This window comes from Suricata suricatta, chromosome 4 (assembly GCF_006229205.1).
Source record: "Suricata suricatta isolate VVHF042 chromosome 4, meerkat_22Aug2017_6uvM2_HiC, whole genome shotgun sequence".
In the NCBI taxonomy this organism is placed as follows: Eukaryota; Metazoa; Chordata; class Mammalia; order Carnivora; family Herpestidae; genus Suricata; species Suricata suricatta.
Genome location: NC_043703.1, coordinates 146,349,390 through 146,364,840, shown reverse-complemented (window position 1 = coordinate 146,364,840; position 15,451 = coordinate 146,349,390). Strand labels below are relative to the sequence as shown.

The 15,451-nt window shown below is 54.2% G+C and overlaps 1 protein-coding gene across 2 annotated transcripts in view; it reads right to left on the bottom strand.

Annotated features, from left to right (window-relative positions):
• Positions 1-15,451, bottom strand: part of ADCY3 (adenylate cyclase 3) — an 82,418-nt gene that overhangs the window by 28,230 nt on the left and 38,737 nt on the right. For both annotated transcript variants that reach the window (XM_029938194.1, XM_029938195.1), the window contains exon 2: positions 10,950-11,099. In XM_029938194.1, the coding sequence (XP_029794054.1) occupies positions 10,950-11,099 (150 nt within the window). The remainder of the gene's footprint in view (positions 1-10,949; positions 11,100-15,451) is intronic.

Below are 15,451 nucleotides of genomic sequence, written 5' to 3'. Positions count from 1 at the left end.
GGGCTCTGATTCCCCCCACCCTAGTGCTGGCCGGGTCCTGACTCCCCCCACCGCAGTGCTGGCCAAGCTGCTGACTTTTTCCCTCCCACACAAGGGATGAGCCACTGCCATCTTGGGAGGACTCCCTTCGCCTCCTCGACTCGGCCCTCACTAACCCACCTCTGCCCTAATGCCAGGACCAGGACTCCATTCTCCCCACCGCATACTGGCCAGCACCCACCCCGCTGCCTGAAAAGCCATCCATCTTGTTAAATCCAACTCTGAACACACTTCTCTGAGCCTCCGTGGGTGGCCCTTCCCCAGGCCCCGATGCAGGCTCTGCGCCATGCACTCTACTTTGCGCTCGCTCACAGCTGCAGGACAGCAGACTCCCAGCTGTGCCCCAGCCAGATGCTCTGGGTGACACCGTCCTGTGTGGGTTCTGCAGCCTGGGCATGTGGCATCACATTCCCATCGGCGCTCGCCAGGACACAGCGGGGCTGGCTGGCACATCATGGCCATCACTGCGGAAACAACCTCTCCTTTGCGCCCCTTCTGGCTGGCTTCTGGAAGGCCCTGAGAGCCTCTGGGATAGAAGAGAGGGCGCGGGTCCTGGACTCATGTATGGCGCCTGGTAGCAGGATCACCTCCTATTGTCTTTGAGGAGAAATGATAAGTGCTCCCCAGGTGCTGCTTGGTGGCCAGCATTCGCCGAGCCCCCTCCCTCCCCCCACTGCGGGGACGGGACGCACCGTCCTACGGGGGCCCATCCCCCTCGCCCCTGGAGGGCCCAGCAGGAGTCTGCAAATGCAGGCACAGCCCTTCTGGACAATGATCCTCCCGGATGCCTGTGAGACATCCCCAACTCAGCTGACCCCCCACCGCCCACCGGACGGCTCCTCTCACCATCCTCCCGTCTCTGTCACGAGCCGCCCTGCCCTTCCAAAGCCGCCTGGCTGAGTCCCAACAGCTATCACGGACTCCCGGCTCTCCCATCCCCTGTGCCACTTGGCAGTGGAGTCTGTTGGCTCTGCCTTCAAGAAACACCCAGAATCCTTCCCCTCATCACTTCGGTCCTGGTCTGAGCCATTATCCTCTCTCCCTAAAATGACTACATAGCTTCTAACTGGTCTCCCTGCTTCCACTGCTGTCTCTTCTCCACCTGCAGCCACACGGATCCATTTCAACCTACAACCCTCTAAGGTCTCCCATCTCCTTCAGGGAAAAAAAAAGTCCTTCCAAGGTCCTCCAGGACCTGGCCCCCATCACCTCCCTGCCTTACCTCCTACCTCTCTTCCTCTCACTTCTACTCCACCTGCACCCGTTCCATGATACCTGTGAATGTACCTCAGGGCCTCTGCATTTATTGCTCCCTGTCCCTGGAACACGGCATGGCTCATGCCCCGACTTCAGGTCTCTACTCGAATCTCACTTTATGAGAAAGGCTTCTCAGGACACACATATAAAATAGCAACATGCCAGGCAATTCCTAGCTCCTTCTCTGCTTTGCTCGCCACTGTCCTACCTTCTAATATCATATGCTCACCTATCTCCCCCACTGGAATCTGTTCTGCTTACAACTGCATCCCTAGTGCCTAGAAGAATGCCCCAAATATCTGTGGAATGGTCTCCTTTAGACCTTTTAACAATCTTATTCCGATCCCGTTTCACAGACAAGTAATCGGGCTCAGAGGGTGTGAGTAATTGGCTCGAGGACTCGTGGCAAGTAAGTGGCCTGGCGAGGACGTGAACGCAAGTCATTCCTGAGCCCTGTGTTGTCAGATCTTTAAATTTTCCAAGGTGGTCAAGAAATGCAAGTGTTTATATAGAATGTCCAAATCTTTAAGTATTAGAAGTATTAGAAGGCCCCACACTACACAACTGAACGCCTAGCGAACAGAACTGAACAGAAGCCCTGGCCAGGAAGAGCTGCGTGCCAACTCTTCCCTGGGTTCACTGCGATGATTAAATGAGATAATCCAGTAAGAACATAGCCCTAGGGCTTGACACGAGGTAACTGTCCAATAAACTATGCCATTACTAAAGATGTCGGTCCCATAGCCAGAGAGAGGCAGGGACGCCCCATAGCCCGGCCACACTGGTCATAGACAGCAGACGCTAAAACCAGGGATAAGAGTGCCAGGGCAGGATGTGGTCAGGGCCACGCCCCCCGGGGCCCAGCAGGGCCCCAGCTCAGAAGCCACGCCGCCCACGCACAGTGCCATCTGCAATGCTGTCATCGCCGCCAGGGCCCAGGTCTACCGCACACAGATGTCCCCCCGTAGCCAGGAGCATCCCCAGCTTTAGAACAACCTGTCCTCCATGGGCTCATCACCTGCAGTATCTAAAATATGGATTTGTTCTTCTAAGTCCTAAAATGCTAGAATGAAGAACGTTCTGTGAAATCCAAGAAGTGGGGGGTCGGAACCAACAGAAGCACGGACGCCTACCCACGCCAGGGGAAACTCGCCTTTGGCTTTTCTCAAACCAAGATGCGTTCAAGGCTAAAAAATAAAACTTAATAATATTAGCTGTATTCACGAGCAGGTGCGTGAGGAAGCTCAGATAGCAAGAGTATTTCTTGGCTGATGCTGGGGGGCGGGGTCCTCTGTGGCTGTCTAGTGGACGATGGGTCCCCCCCCCCCGTCGGGTGCCAGGAGCAGGAGAACCTGGTTGCGGGCCGCACGCAGCAGAGCTGCCATGGCGGTGGGACCACGTTCCTCCGCTCCACGCCAGCCTCCTCTCCCCCAGCGGCTCCCCAGGAGACAGGTCCCCACCCCAATCTCACTGTTGCCAGGACAACAGTCAGGACGGACAATGGAAGCCCAACCCCAGGGCGAGAGGCAGCTCATCTCTGTTCTTCCCGCTGCTCTCTGTGTGTCTTTCTCCCGCCCTGACCTCCCTCTTCCCCACCAGCCTCTCGTGAGAGCAGGGCTCAGGGGCAAGATCACTCTATGCCTTACCCTCACAGCGAAAGGCCTCGAAGGGAACAGGGAAGCCAGCGTGGGCAGAGGTTGGTGAGGAGGGACATCAAGAAGACAAGAGACAGCCGAGCTTACGAAATGGCAGCACACCAGAGTCCCAAGCTCGGGGGCTCCCGGGAGAGAAGTCTGTGACTCTCACGGTACAGGGGTGGGTCTCCTCCAAGGCATGCTCATGGTCATGCACCTAGGGAAAGGCTCCAGCATGAAGAAGAAACGCCTCCCCTTGGTCACGGTGACCCTGGGCGCTGGGTTTAAGTAAAAGGAAAGGCAGAGGAAAGTGACGGTCCTGTCTTGCATATCCCCCCAGGAGCTAAATGGAAGAGCCCCCAGCATCAGCCGATGCCGCACTCCCTCGGGCGCCCCGGACGCGGATGGCCTGGCCCACTGGCCCTCACCGGGGCCGGCGGGTGGTTTTCCGGCCTAGACTCAACCCTGCAGTCAGCCCTGGGCTCTCCCTCCTCACCTCTGAAGGGTGGGGACAGAGGGCAGCCCTCTCTTCCCTGACAAGGACAGGCTGGCCCCATCTAACGGATTGTGGTCTAAAGGAAGTCCTGGCCTCTATGGCCTCCTGTCCTCCCTCCGTCCCCCCTGCTTCCTCGACTTCAACCACGTCCCACTCCCTGGGAAGCTAACTCTGAGTGTGAGGTCCAGAAAAGCATACATCTGTAGTTTGTACCCGGCAGTAGGTATGTGCTGGGGGATGTCCCCTACGCCTGCCGTTGCCAGGTGGCAGCTGGGGCGCTTAGCAACCTGCAAGGTCCCCAACTAAACTCTGGTGTACGGCCACATGGGGATAAAGGAAAACACCTCCAGTTCCTCGGTCCCCTGGGCTTCCTGCTCCACCCACCGGGCCCACGGAGCAGAGGCCTCAGGTCCACTTGGACGGCCCTGTGCCACAGGGAAGGGCCACAGATTGCCTACAAAGTGAGATATGTGCACACCAGGGCCCCCCTCCCGGACCTCTGCTCTGCAAGGACCTCAGAGCTGGCCAGTCCCACCACCCCCCGCCCCAGCAGAAAGGAGACTGGAGCCAGGGAGGCAAAGCAGGGAGCGCTGGAATCAGAGACCGCCCCCTCCACATCTCTTCACTACCAGGACATGCCCACCTGGATGGCAATGCAGAAGGGAAAGCCTGCGCACCAAGGCCCAGGGCTGCTTTGCAGCTGCCAGGGGAGGACGGCTGGTGGCCCACCTGTCAGGAGTTGCTGGCCGTTAGCAGGAGGCTGGGCACCCTCACGTGAGCGCGCAACCTCCAGACAATAAAGAAAATGGAATCAGAGGCTGTGGGGTGGGAGGCCCTCGGCCTCACTGAGGAGGTGGACAAGGCCCAGGGAGGACCTGCCCGCCGGAGGCCACATGGCCACCAGGGAGGCCTTCCCCTCAGCACATGGCGCTTCCTCCCAAGGCAGTTTAGAGGACAAGCTAAATCCACGCCAACCAAACACAAAGTGGGCCGCGGACCACGAGGGCTAAATTATGCAGGGGGTCCCCTCTGCAACAGAGATGCTGAGAATTTGTTTAATCCGGCTTTTTTTTTTTTTAAAGGCATTTAAACACCATGAGTGGCTTCTGTGACCTCAAACGGGAGCCAATCCAAACCAGCTTCTGTTTCATCTCCTTCTAGGAACTTCTGCAGCCCTTTCTAACATTTTCGCCCCGTGATCTCATTTTTATGCTCACCAGCGGCCCTCAGGGGAGGACAGCGAGATGGGGCCGCTGGTCTCTGCTCCCAGTCCGCACTTGGCCAACCTTCCCAGGAAGTCAGCCAGCCCCGTGGCCCAGGGGGCAGCAGTGCGGGTCTCACCCCACCTCGACACCCCGGGGCAGGAGCTGGCGTGACCGAAGCTAGTAGCACTGAAGGGCTTCACCGTGTTTAGGCTCATCTTCATGTCCAGACTTCAAGTGACCCGCAAACCCCCCCATGAATGGCATGAGCTCTAAACTCTCACTGTGAGAAGGTGGGAAAGCCAGGTCTCGCTGTGGCCCAGAAAATGCTGCAGGAAGCATCGGATGCAAATCCCAGGTCCAAACTCACGAGCAGGATTTACCTCTGGTGCAAGCTTCAGGCTCTCATGGAGAGAAGCGCCCAGGACAGCAGAGGTGCGTGTGCGAATGTGAACACCCAGGACAGCAGGGGTGCGTGTGCACGCAAGTGTGAGCGCCCAGGACAGTGGGGCTTGAACTCATGAACCGCGAGATTATGACCTGAGCCAAAGTCGGATGCTCAACCGACTGAGCCCCCCGGGCACCCCTGTTTCTCGCTATTATGGAAGAGACCATCACTTAAGCCAAGACCAACTACAGAAGCGGGAGAGGATAGCCATCTGAAGACCATGGCAAACAACTAGGGTGGCAGGACGAGAGGGGGCAGGTCTCCGAGGGCTCACTCACAACACGCTCTGTCACTTGTGCCCTTGAGGCCAGGGTTCAGAGGATGGACGGAGAGCAATGGCTGGAGCTTTCGCGGGGGTGGAAAACAAGGATTGGTAAGCAAGGATTCCAAGGCAGAGCAGCGGGGTGAGGTTCTAGAGAGAAGAGAGCCTCTCTCTACCCAAATTCCCACAAGGCGTCTGCTCACCCCCAAGCGACATGGGGTGAGAGGCCACGAACTCGGGCAGAAAGTGAGAGCTGACAGGCTAACACCGAAGGGTGGTGTGGCTGTCTTAGTGTGCCGGGGAGTCCAGGGTCCCTCAAGGGGAGGACCAGCCTTTGCGTGAGGACCCCTGAAGGACTGTTTCCTAAGAGTAGGCACAACAGCTCTCGGACTAAAACCCAGCCCTGTATCTTCTAGACCCCGTGTTGGATCAAGGTGAGCTGCAAGAGAAGTCAGTCCTCTCTGGAGCGACATCCTTCAGAGCTGCCACTATTTTCCATACACGATATTCAGCATTTAATTTATCCAGCTTGTTTTTAAAAAGGCCAAGATGCGTGGCGCCTGGGTGGCTCAGTCAGTTAAGCATCTGGCTCTTGGTCTCGGCTTAGGTCGTGATCTCACAGTTTCACAGGTTCGAGCCCCACATCGGGCTCCATGCTGACTGTGCGGAGCCTGCTTGGGATTCTCTCTCTCTCCCTCTTTCTCTCTGCCCCTCCCAACCTGTGCTTTCTCTGTGTCTCTCAAACTTAAAAAAAATTTTTTAAGTAAATTTTTAGTTAAAAAAAAAAGTTTAAAGCCAGGATGCCATGAGATGGGACCAAAAATCTATAGAGAAAAAGAGACCCATTGGTATTTCAGACACTGCTGTTGTCAGAGACTTTAAAATGTTTACTATGTTCCAAAGAATAGATGACAAAACGAAGAAGTTTACCAGAGAAGTGGAATATGTTCTTTTTAATTTAAAAAAAAATTTTTTTAACGCTTATTCATTTCTGAAAGAGAGACAGAGACAGAGTGTGAACAGACCAGGAGCAGAGAGAGAGGGGGAGACACAGAATCCGAAGCAGACTCCAGGCTCCGAGCTGTCAGCCCAGAGCCTGACACGGGGCTTGAACTCACAAACCATGAGATCATGACCTGAGCTGAAGTCGGATGCCTAGCCAACCAAGCCACCCAGGCATCCCTGGAATGTGTTTTTTATTTAAATCAAATGGAAATTCTAGAAATGAAAAAAATACAATACTGAAATTAAGGATTCAATAGAGGAGCTCAAGCACTGAGCAGACAAAGGGTTAGTAACCGGGAAGTTAGGTCAATAAAAATATTCAGTCTGAAGCAACGGGAAAAAAAATGATTCAGAAAAAAAACCCCAGAGATGTATGGAACACGGTAAAAATGTCTGATAAAGGACATCTAGAGTCCTAGAAAGAAAGGAAAGAATGGGGCAAAAAGATAGTGGATGAAAATCTCAAAACTGATGAAAGACATCAGGCCATCAATTTAAGAAGCTTCTCAAATACCCCACAGGGTAACTGAAAAGAAATCTGCCAGGCGCATCATTGTGAATCTGCTAGACACCAGAGACAAACTATAAAAGCAACCAGAGGTCAAAAATACAAAAACTACGTGTTACTTGAAAAGGAGCAATAGTGTGTCAGAATAGCCGGTATTTCAACAAAAATAGGAGAAGCCACAGGATAACAGAGGGACGCCTTCAAAGGGCCCAGAGTCCAGCGCTGTCAACCTAGAATTCTACCTCAGACAAGGGACTTCCAAAACTGAAAGCAAATCCATACATTTCCAGGCAATTAGAAATGCAGAGACTTAACCAACAGACCTTCCTGAAAAGTGACACTGAGGCGAATTCTTCAAGAACGTGAAAGCTCTGGGCTGACGGTGTGGAGCCTGCTTGGGATTCATTCATTCATTCATTCATTCATTCTCTCTCTCTCTCTCAAAATAAAGAAACTTAAAAAAAATTAAATAAGGGGCACCTGGGTGGCTCAGCCAGTTAAGAGTCTGACTTCAGCTCAGGTCATTATCTCATGGCACATGAGTTTGAGCCCTGAGTCACGCTCTGTGCTGACAGCTCAGAGCCTGGAGCCTGCTTCAGATTCTGGGTCTCCCTCTCTCTCTGCCCCTTCCCCACTCATGATCTCTCTCTCTTTCTCTCTCTCTCAAAATAAACAAACATTTTAAAAAATCTTTTTTAATTCCCTGTATGCTTGCAAATTAATTGATGCACCCTCAAATAGCCCGGGGGATGTAAGATAGTTCAGTGGAAATTAGAAAGTATTTTGAACTAAATGACAACAGAAACAGGATGTATCAAAATCTGTAGAAGGAAGCAAAAGCACATAATGAGGTCCATCCAAGCATCAGGAGTGTGTTTCATAAAAGAAAAATGCTAAAGTTAGTTAAATTCCGTCTCAAGAAGGTAAAAAAGAACATGATATGTCAACCTTAAAGTAGAAGAGAAAGTTAAAAACATAATGCATTATGGAAGCACACAAAGAAAGCAACAAGAAGGTGGTTCACTGAAAAGGCTCAAACATTAATAAACGTCAGCAAGATAGATTAAGGACAAGCAAACAAACAAAATAGAAGGCCCAACTACCAGTATCAGTAATGAAAAGGGAATATTGCTACAAATCCCACAGAAAGATAAAAAGAGGGTAAACATGTCAAAAATGTGACATATTCATATGAAGTCGGTAAGTTCCTGAAAAAACAAAAACGTTTTATAACTTACACAAAAAACCAAAAATCTTGTGCCTGTGAGGGAAACTGAATCTTAAAGAAAACTCCTGAGCCACAGGGCTTCACTTGTGAGTCTTTTTTTATTATTATTTTACAGAGAGATAGAGAGAGAGAGCATGCAGGAGCAAGAGGGTATGCACATGAGCCATGGAGGGGGCAGAGAGAGAGAGAGAGAGAATGAATCCCAAGCAGGCTCCTCACTGTCAGCATGGAGCCCGATGCGGGGCTGGATGTGGGTCTCGATCCCACGACCCTGGGATCATGACCAGAGCAGAAATCAAGAGCTGGACGCTCAACCGAGCCACTCTGGCGCCCTGAGAGTCCTTCTACTTTTGAAAAGAAGCCATATCTTCTTCCAGCTCTCCCAGGTTAGAAAGAGAAAACACTTCTCAAATTATTTCCGAAGCCCAGCACAGCTATGATGTCCAAGGACATGGAAAGAAAGACTGCAAACAGACCTCAAGCACACGGTCACAAGCGTCCTAAGGAAAACACCTGCAAACTGCAACCCACAGTGGTGGGGGGCAGGGGGGGGGGCGGTGCAGAGCTCCGCCCCTCCTGATGGGAACAGTGCTTTTCTCATTCCCGAAGGGACGCATGCAGATTATCCCATTTTTACCAAAGGTTTTATTCTTCGTAACACTTTACATGTAGGGAAACTGAGGCCCAAAGAGGTGAAGGAACTGGCCCAAGGTCACACTCAGGCAAAGGCTGGGCAAGACACATTCACTCCACTTGATAGATATTCACAGGCACCCGCTGGGTCCCAGCCAGGCCTGGGGGTGTACATTTGTGCCCCTGCGCACCTCCCTTCTGCCTCCCTGGACCCTCTCCTGGAGCCAGTGTCTGCTTTGCCACTGCTCACAATACAGCAACACGGTGGAGCCGAAGCGGCGCCCCCTGGTGGCCGCGTGGCGTTCGGGAGGCCTGGGGCTCAGAGGAGTGGCCCTCTCTGCCAGGCCCCAGGCTCCCGGCTCTGCCCCTGCCCGGCGGGGGCCATCACAGACTGCCCGAGCGATGGTGGCTGGGCCACTCAGCCTGGCCACCACCATTCCCGAGCTCTTGAGGTTTCGAAGCGCGTCTGCCTGTTTCTGTCTGTGGGGAAACCTATGGGACAAGTACCAATCCTTCTCCTCTGGAAAATCAAGACCCCTGCTTTGCAGATGAGGAAAGCGAGGCTCTAAGAAATGGATAACTTGTCCACAGTATCTCTGCAGAGAACATGGGAGCCGGGTGAGACACAGGCCCTTCCTCTGCCACACCGGGACGCCCCCCCCCCCCAAGCACTGTTTGATGAGACAGATGTCCTGGATGATACCAACTACACATCGAGAGACAGACAAGACCGACAGGTGCGCTGAAGGCGGCACAAATACTCCAGAAAAAAGAACTCCTGACCTAGGTAAGTGGTGACACAAGCTTTTCTTTTCTAACGTAGAGAATCCAGAGGGATGCCTCCACGATCTGAGAGGGGAGACGCAGAAAGAAAGAAGCCCGTATGTAAAACAAACTGAAGAATGCCTTTCGAGAGGCTCTAAAGCTGGGAAAGCCGGGATTCTTTACACACGTTCCTGCAGAGGCAGCTCGGGCATAACCACGGGCTACAGGAATGGGGACAAGGAGGCGGATTCAATGAGCTGCTAAGCGTGGCCCCTTGTGGCAATGGAAGCCGGGCAGATTCCCTTTCTAAAACCTGCCTTCTGAAGACGGGGAGTCTGAGGCCCAGCTCAGAAGCTTCCAGATCTTCTTGGTAAATAGAGAAAACATCCCCAGGACAGAGGAAGTGAGGACTCATCAGCAAATGACTCAGTGTGTGCCTTCAAAGAGCACCGTCTAGAGAAGGGGAGGCCCACCAACGGGGTCCCCCAGGCAAGGGCTCCAGAGAGGCCCCCGGAACTCTGGCCTGATCCACCTGAGTGGCAGGCGCTATGAAAACAGCAGTTGCCGTGAATTCAGAGCCAAGAGCACCAACACAAACGACATGCTTCAGCGGGAAATAAACCTATGGGTGACAGGAAGTTGGTGGATGTGATTTCTGCAGACCTTCAAAAGGCATTGGAGATGAATCCAGACCAGAAACTGTTTAAAAGCCTGAATCACATGAGAACGGGGTGGTCCTGTGCGGGGTGGGGCTGGAGTAAAGCCAGTAAACAAAACACAGGGAGAGGAGGCACTTCTCTCGGTGGAAAAATGTAAACAGTGGGGTCCCCAGGGTTTGGGCTGGTTTTACTTCTTCATCTAGGACTTAAAAGAAGGAAGTAGGAGATGCACAGAGCGTGAAGAAAACTTAGCGCCCTGCGTGGAGGGCAGCGGGTTGATGGGCCTCACCCAGAAGGGGCCCTGACTACGGGCTGGGCCCACCCCCCGCAGACACCACGGCTCGGGGTACACGGCAGGTGCACACGGCGAATCTGCCACAGGACGGGAAAGGGTGGCAGAGGAGGACTTACTGAAGTGATGCCCGTGGGGGGCGGGGAAGCGCTGAGAATAACCACAGAGAACGTTTTCACCTGAGAGAGGAATGCAGGGAGTCGATGACTGCTTGGGCCAATGTGGTTCTTTAAAAAGTTTTAAATTACAGGGGGAAACAGAGGAGGAGGGGAGGTTTAGGTCAGGCACAGAGGAGGGGACAGGACAGGGTTTCCAGCAAGACAAGCTCCCTGAAGTCGGGAGGAGCCCTGTGACGCCCAGAGGCCCAGGAGGCAGCCAACACCTGGCCCTGGCAGGTGATCGCCAAGCCCCTGGGGAGCTCTGGGGGGCCTGCTGCCCGGCCCCGGGCCCACCCCCTCCCAACCGGCCCCCCTCTGGCCCCAGGTCTAGACGGCCATGCGGCCATCCGGAAAGGGCCTTACCTGCTGCTGGCTCTGCTCCTCCAGGTTCATCTTCACCTCCAGCGACTGGCGGGCCTCCAGGAAGGCCTTGCGGTGCTTGCGGTCCGCCATGTAGTAGGACATGATGCCCACCATGATGGCGCACAGATAGAGGAAGACGTTGGCCAGGATCTGTGCCCCAGGAGAGAAAAGGACAATGGTGAAGGCCCATGGTCAGGAGAGAGGATGGACAAAGGAGGGTGGGTGGTAACAAAAATCAACCCCCAAGATGCCCAGTGTCCAGGGAAGGGCCCTGGCAAGCCTCTGACCTCGATGGGATGTTTAGGGCCCTGGAGCAGACCAGCCTCGCTTACCTTGGACGGGTGAGGCCCAGGCCTAGAAGGCTGGTTATGGGGCTGTTCACAGCACAGCTAAGCTGGCCAATCCTGTGCGCCTGTGTGGCCTGGGTGTCCCTCCACTACCCAATTCATCCATTCTCTTATTTGTTTGACCACCGCTTACCAAGGACTTATTAGGTGCCCTTAGGTGCTGTGTTGATTAGCCAAGAGGAGAGTGTACAAAACCCCGATCGACTAGCCAGGGGTGTATAATCCTAAAACCTGCAGGTTGTACTGAATGTCACAGATGTGATGCAGTGCTGGTCAACTCCCAGTCACCCTGCTACCTTCCAGGTGACGGTGCAGGTATACATGTGTCTGGGACTCACGTGCATCCTCCCAGCCAACCCCACCTGCCAGCTGGGGTTGGCTGAGATGAGGGGTGGCCGGTACGGGTACCGAGGTCCCATGAGGAAGCCGTAGGAAGGGGACAGGGCAGCTGTGGGACCGGACCTCTGTCCTGCAAGCTCAGTACATTGGTACAAAGGCCTTCATGGGCACTGAGAGTCTGGTCCTCCATCCTTGGCCCCCTCCAGGCTCCCCGAGGTGTCTGTGGTCCCCAGCCCATTTCCACAAGCTGTTGGGATTGCAGACTGGACTGCCTTCTGCTGCAGGTAACCTTGGATATGGACCTGAACATTCAAACCACATCTCATTTCCCGGTCCTTGTCTTTGACCCTGACCGGGCCCCATGTGGGGCTGGACCAGGTTCTAGCCCCTCCTACTTCTACAAGCCACCTGCCAGGAGCCATCTCCAACAAGGTCTGGCCCCTCCCACTTCCTGAGGCCGGCTCACCCCCCTCCCCACCTTGGTTCCCTGAGGTCCCCCACAGAAAGGTGGAAGGGTGTGGTTTCTCAGGCAGAAGTCTGGCTGAACTGTGGGTAGGGAGGCAGAAGTTCTTCATTTATGGCCCCAGGGAAGAAAGTATTCTCTTAAATGAAGTATAAAGGATTCTGGATAGATGAAAATGCAGGGAAGTCAATTTTATATGTTTAAACAAGAGGTTAATTCTGACATTAATTTTCTGGATACTCTTGGTTACACCATATTCCTCTCTGTTTTTGTGATCAGGGCTGATTGGTGCTAACCCTGAGGACCCACCACCCCCAGCAGAAAGTTCCTGTGGGCCTGGGCACTCAACACTGGCCCATTGAATAATGAGTTTGTTAGTTGGTGACGTGTGTCTTGATACTGTCCATTGAGTCACCAGATGCAGACCTCACAAGCTCCCTACATTGCTGGTTCCGGCAACTAACAACTCACTGCGTTGGGTGTGGGCAGCCCCGATCACTATACGATTCATGGGGCAAGTGGGCAATTTCGAAAATCCTACGGGACATCTTTTGAATTTCTGCTTGGACATGACTGGCCATTCCCATCTGAGTAATGAGGATCAATACTGCCTCAGGCCACCTGTTCAATACCTGATAATCCAAAGAGCTGCCCATTTACATTAGGTGAGTCAAAGCAAATCTCACAGATCACCCGGGTCTCAACCTCGGGTCTGAGAGCCCTACTAGCCTAGAGGTCACCTTCCTTCGGGGGCTGTCTAGCCTTAGAATCTGCCCACCCCCAAGTTCACGGCACAGGAGCCTAGTCAACAAGGTCGATGTGTACCTCATGCATCTCACTGAGCAGGAGCACTTTGCCAAAACCTACACAGTCCAGAGACAGCAGTCACCAGGGCGAGAGTCTCTGGGTCCTAGAGGTCAAGGGAGTAGCTGCAGGCAGACGAGCCACGAGCCTGAGCCCCATACCTACTGGTATCAACAACCCTGAACCGGAGGCTCCAGACCCACCTCTGGCCGTGGCCACCATCTGGGCTGTCACACTGAGCCACAGACAGAGCTCTATGCTCAGGGGTCTCTTGCCCCCAACAGGCCCTGCCTGTCCTCCTCACAGGGTGGGTAGAGCAGGCCGGCCCTGTGTCAGGAATTACTGTTGTCATTACCCATCGGGGCTCCCCCTTCCCTAAGAAAACCACCTGCTCCGTAGAATAAGGGCAACTATAACAGGAAAAGTTCAAACCAACTCCTATCAAAGATTATTACCCAAAGAGTGTATCAGGGCCACCTGGGTGGCTCAGTCGGTTAAACGTCCGACTCTTGATTTTGGCTTAGGTCACGATCTCACGGGTCGTGAGTTTGAGCCCCGCATCGGACTCCACGCCGACAGTGTCTTCTCTCTCTGCCCTTCCCCTGCTTGTGCTTGTTCTCTCTCTCAAAATAAACAAACATAAAAAGAAGAGTATAACAGGACCCAGGTTTGGTTCACTGGAAACCATCCATCTGGCACAGCACTCCCTCCAGCAAGCTGTGCCTAATTTAAAATAAGACCCACGTCTGCCTTCCACTTCCAGGGGCAGAAACCAGCCGGACGAGCCCTGCTCCTTGCTGGACGGGCAACCTGCTAGGTCAGGAGACTTCCTGAGCCCCCACTTCACCTTCTGTGAGCTGGCGGGGGTAGGGGGGGTGCTAACGCATCTCCAAAGTCCCTGTAGTCCCGACCTCACTAGCCCCCATCAGACCTCACTTCTGAGGGCAGAGGTGGGGCCTGGAGATGACCTGCTGGGAAGACTGGGGGGAAGGCAAGGTGGCCAGGGGGTCAGACTGCCTCCTGTCCCCTGCCCACCCCTTCTTGACCTGCACTCTCAGCTCCTCTGTGTGGTGATGTGGAGGCAAATGGGTCACAGGCTGGAGAGTCGTGCAGGTCCCGCAGGCCCCTCCCAGGCAAGGGAATTCCCTCCCCACATCCCAGTGAGCTTACTCCTTTCTAGAGAATTCTCCCAGGAGCCCTGGGCTGTGGGTTTCTCAGAGCCCCCCCCCACCCCCAATTCCCTAAACATCCCTCAACTAATGGGGCCTCAGGGTTGCTGTTGCTCCGTTCCACCCCAACCACTCTCTTCCACGCAGCCATAGCCACAAGGCTCAGAAGGAGCTCATCAGTCCCCCAATGCCGGCAATAAGCAGTGGGAAGCTCAGCCAGGGCCCCACAGGTGACTCTCAGCCTACAAATCCAGGCACCAATCAGATAGGGCAAGGCTGCAGCCCAGAGGAGACCCCAGCCAGCAAGCGGGGGTCGGCTACAGGGGAAGGTTGGGGAGTGAGGCGTTGCTGCTCTGCTCACAGAAGAGGGCGCTCAATACGCAGCGCAGTCACCTGGGTCAAAGTCACCCAGCCGGCCCCACCCCCAGGGATGCTCCGAGGACGGGCGCGGTGGGCAGTGGTCTGCACACGCTCTCGGGGGACCCTGAGGTGTGGCCGGGCCCAGGAGCCCCCTTTCCCAGCCTCGGTTTCCTTGCCTGGGAAGTCACCTCACATCACACCTGCGCACCTTCATCTGCCTCATCTTGGTTAATCTGCTCAAGGCCCATCTTGTCATTGTGACTGTTACAGGAGAGGGAACCGAGGGGGAGCAAGGGCAGAGAACGGGAGGACAGCTTTGCTCCCGCACCCCAGCCTGCAATACTCACTGTAACCCAATGTCTTTATTTAGTTTTTGTTTATTTTTATTATTTTTTTAAGTTTTATCTCTGAGAGACGGAGCTCAAGCAGGGGAGGGGCAGAGAGAGGAAGACACAGAATCTGAAGCAGCTCCAGGCTCCGAGCTGTCAGCATAGAGCCCGATACGGAGCTTCAACCCACAAACCTCGAGATCTGACCTGAGTCGAAGTCAGCAGCTTAACTGACGGAGCCACCCAGGCGCCCCTATATTGGACATTTTTAAAAGTAAAAAGCTGCCACCAGGACAGCAGCCCTAAAGCACTCTCGTGCGGACCGTTCCCGTCTCTGATCTGAAAGAAAGGAGTACATCTAAAGGTGTGCACATCTTGATACGCAACAGTGGCCATGATCTCGAAGCTCTCGCAACTCAGACATTTCCCGCTTCACGTTTTTAAATATAAACATGTCTCACTTAGCCCAACCAAAGTGCTCTTCCAAGTCTTTGAGAAAAGGGGTTCTCTCCTTCCACAGTGAGCCCAGCACGGGGCCGGCACTCAGGAGCTGACTGCGGCGCCGTCCTGCCCCTGGGGCCCCCACTGGCGGGAGGACGCCCAGCGCGGGGAGGACATGATGGCGTAAGCAGGGAGGCTGTCGTTTCTCCAAAACATTTTCATTAGCGCGGCTTCTCGCGATAGGCTCAGA